Source organism: Ixodes scapularis, unplaced genomic scaffold (assembly GCF_016920785.2).
Source record: "Ixodes scapularis isolate PalLabHiFi unplaced genomic scaffold, ASM1692078v2 PGA_scaffold5__190_contigs__length_132052651, whole genome shotgun sequence".
In the NCBI taxonomy this organism is placed as follows: Eukaryota; Metazoa; Arthropoda; class Arachnida; order Ixodida; family Ixodidae; genus Ixodes; species Ixodes scapularis.
In genome coordinates, this window is record NW_024609880.1 from 59,184,015 (window position 1) to 59,186,914 (window position 2,900).

The 2,900-nt window shown below is 42.2% G+C and overlaps 1 protein-coding gene across 1 annotated transcript; it reads left to right on the forward strand.

Annotated features, from left to right (window-relative positions):
- Nucleotides 1-667: 667 nt before the first annotated feature.
- On the forward strand, nt 668-2,553 carry LOC8023555 (cuticle protein 16.8-like). Its single transcript, XM_040501456.2, has 3 exons — nt 668-679; nt 981-1,037; nt 2,062-2,553. Exons 1-3 carry the CDS (start codon nt 668-670, stop codon nt 2,551-2,553), a joined length of 561 nt encoding a protein of 186 aa, XP_040357390.2.
- The last annotated feature ends 347 nt before the right edge of the window (nt 2,554-2,900 follow it).

Here is a 2,900-nt window from a genome sequence, read left to right on the forward strand (position 1 = left end):
GCAAGCTCGCACCAGAAGATGCAAGCAAACGCTGCGTGTCCACACATTCCTTGTCATACTCAAAGAACGAGTATATCACAACCGTGCCTTCTGAGTTACCCAACTTCGCAAGCAAAAGCAGCACGCGCAGATAGCGCATATATTTACACCAAAAAAGAAACAAAAAAAGTCACTTAGCCTATGATTAAATGTGCTTAAAACAGCATTGCGCTGTGAATGCCAACGCCGTTTATTTTTCTAATTCAGGTATCTGGACCATGCCGAAACAGTATGCAAATAAAATGATTACTTATAGTCCACTAGCATTTCTTTCTCTGAAATGTAGAATTTAAGTTCGAGCTTATCACGTTAATTATGAAACAATAATTTAAGTATTGCATCATAAAGCTTAAAAAGATGCGATGTTGCCACTACCACAGGTGATGAAAAGAAACAAAAAACGGCAGCCCTCACAACACGTGGTATTCCCGCATTCTTTCACTGCAGAGGAAGTTAGACGGTGAAGAAATGGCCGGGTACTGAAAACACCGAGTCTCTCTCTTTGGTCAGATGCATGCGAGGTTGCCGTTGCCGTACTTTTTTTTTAGTATTAAGACGTTATAAAAGCAGTCCGCAAATGACACGGCATCACTACTTCGAACTCTCACCAAGACAAACTGCCCCAACCATGTTCTCAAAGGTACTCAGACCGCTCTGTGGAGCCTTTCGATCGACACTCGTCCAAGCTTCGCCTAAACACAGAGAATCAATCCTCAATTTTATCAAAATGGAGTATCAACCTAACACTCCAGTGATTTTGAAAACGCACATCTCATTGGGACCTCTGCTCCTCTTCGCTCACGTATTCTCCACCATTTTTTTTTTGGCAAGCATTACAATCGCCAGTGATGCCCTCTACTCTGGGAGTTGCAGGATGTTTTTTATACACATTTATTGTCTGTTTTTTTTTTTTTCTAATTGCATAACATGTATTATTTCAGGTTCTCCTGTGTTGCCTATCTGCCTACGTGGCTGCTCAAGTTACTGTCGAGAATAACGTGAGTATTGACAAAGTTTTATTTAACAGCAATTGAGAGCTTGAGAAGGGTAATGTGTGTCGAGTCTGGAGCATTTTCTTATTGTTCCGTGGCTGACAATATTGCAACATCAGTCGATAAGAGCATCGAAAAATGTATTAGAAGTGTTCCAAAATGCGTTTTTTGGCTCATCGGAGAGCAAGGTGAGCAGGCCAATCAGAGGGCAGCGCAAATAACGCGCAGGAAACGAGCGGTGGCGAGGCAGCCAAGCTGCCGCCGATGTTACTTGAGGATGGGGGGAAACTAAAGCTCATAGGCGCATCTCGATAGTAAACAAACACACGAGGCGCGCCAAGGGCAGACGAACTTGCATGCCGCAAACTTTTTATCTGTTTTTTGTGCAAATAGAAACGTCCAGGGAGCACCTATATTGCCTGCACAACGAAACTCCGTTTTTTTTTAATCAACATATTTGTTAACGCTTATTATGATGTTTTCTGCTGTAAGTAAAAGTCCGCAAATTAATTTTATTTTGATGAAGCCAATTTTCTTTATAGTTGTCGTTTTCTGTCAGCGTTCATATGCGACCAAATCGATTACCGACACAAAAATGCTTTCGATAAATTAATGAACATAAAATTATAAAAGTATAACTGTATAACCTATAAATATTTAGTGTAAAAGTATCAAGTTTCAATATGCTACTTTGATGTTTCTGTTGAAGTGGAAGTTTAAACTTAATGCCCAAAGGTAGAGAATAAAATTTGTTTTTTTTTCGCACTCGCCTGAAGAGGTAATAGTTGAAAGAAAAGAAGTATTGTCGACAGCTTCCCCAATTGAAGCTGAATATCGCCTCAAATATAACCCCTGCATCATGTCCTTAGTAAATACCGTATTATTCTTTACGCTTTTTTTTTGTCAGGCGCTAATGTTTACCGACTTCACCAGCGCAAAAAAAAAGGAAGATGTACATGCAGGAAATAAGACACTGATCATTTGCCTTTTAGAAAGATTCATTTTTCTCAACTGATTTTCTCTTGCACAGCCTCCCCAACCCTACACCTTCAGCTTCGACAACACCGACGAATTCGGAACACGTCTGACCCGCCAAGAAACCGGCGACGAGTTCAACGGCAAGGTTGGCTCCTACAGCTACACAGACGCTGATGGCGTCCACCGTACCGTCAACTACATCGCCGACGCTGCCGGTTTTCGCGCCACCGTCGACACCAACGAACCAGGCACCAAGACGTCCGAGCCAGCCGACGCCGCTACCGTCTCCGCCGCCGTTGAAGGCCCACATCCAGATGTCGTAAAGGCTGTTCGCCCAGTGCCAGTCGTTGTCAAGGCAGTTCACCCAGCACCAATCACTGTGCAGGCTGTTCATGCCTCCCCTGTGACACTGCAAGCTGTCCACGCTGGTCCTGTAGCCTATGCCAAGCAAGCTGCTCCAGTTTTGTACGCTCAGCATGCCGCTCCGGTGGCTTACTCTGTGGGTCATGCTCCACTCACCTACACCCTCGCCAAACGCGCTTAATTGCTGAAGAGTAAACGACAATAAAGGCTCATTTTGTTCAGTCTGATAGATTTATCTTTATTGACTGACAGAATATAGGCCCTGGCAGAAAACGCGAGTCCGCAATAGTTTGCTTACGGTGCTGATTATTTGGACTAATTGAATGTGATTTGTTTTCAAATAAAAAAAATGTTTTTTTTTAAAGACAATTACTTTTATTGTTTGCTTAAGTGGGAAAACGCAAGATTTTGTATATAGTTATACAGTGCTGAATATTTGTTTTCTTTAACCGAAGTTGTTAGCGGGTTAACTCAAAGCATTGAATCAAAAAAAAAAAAAACATTCTATGTATTCTTGCGTATAATCCT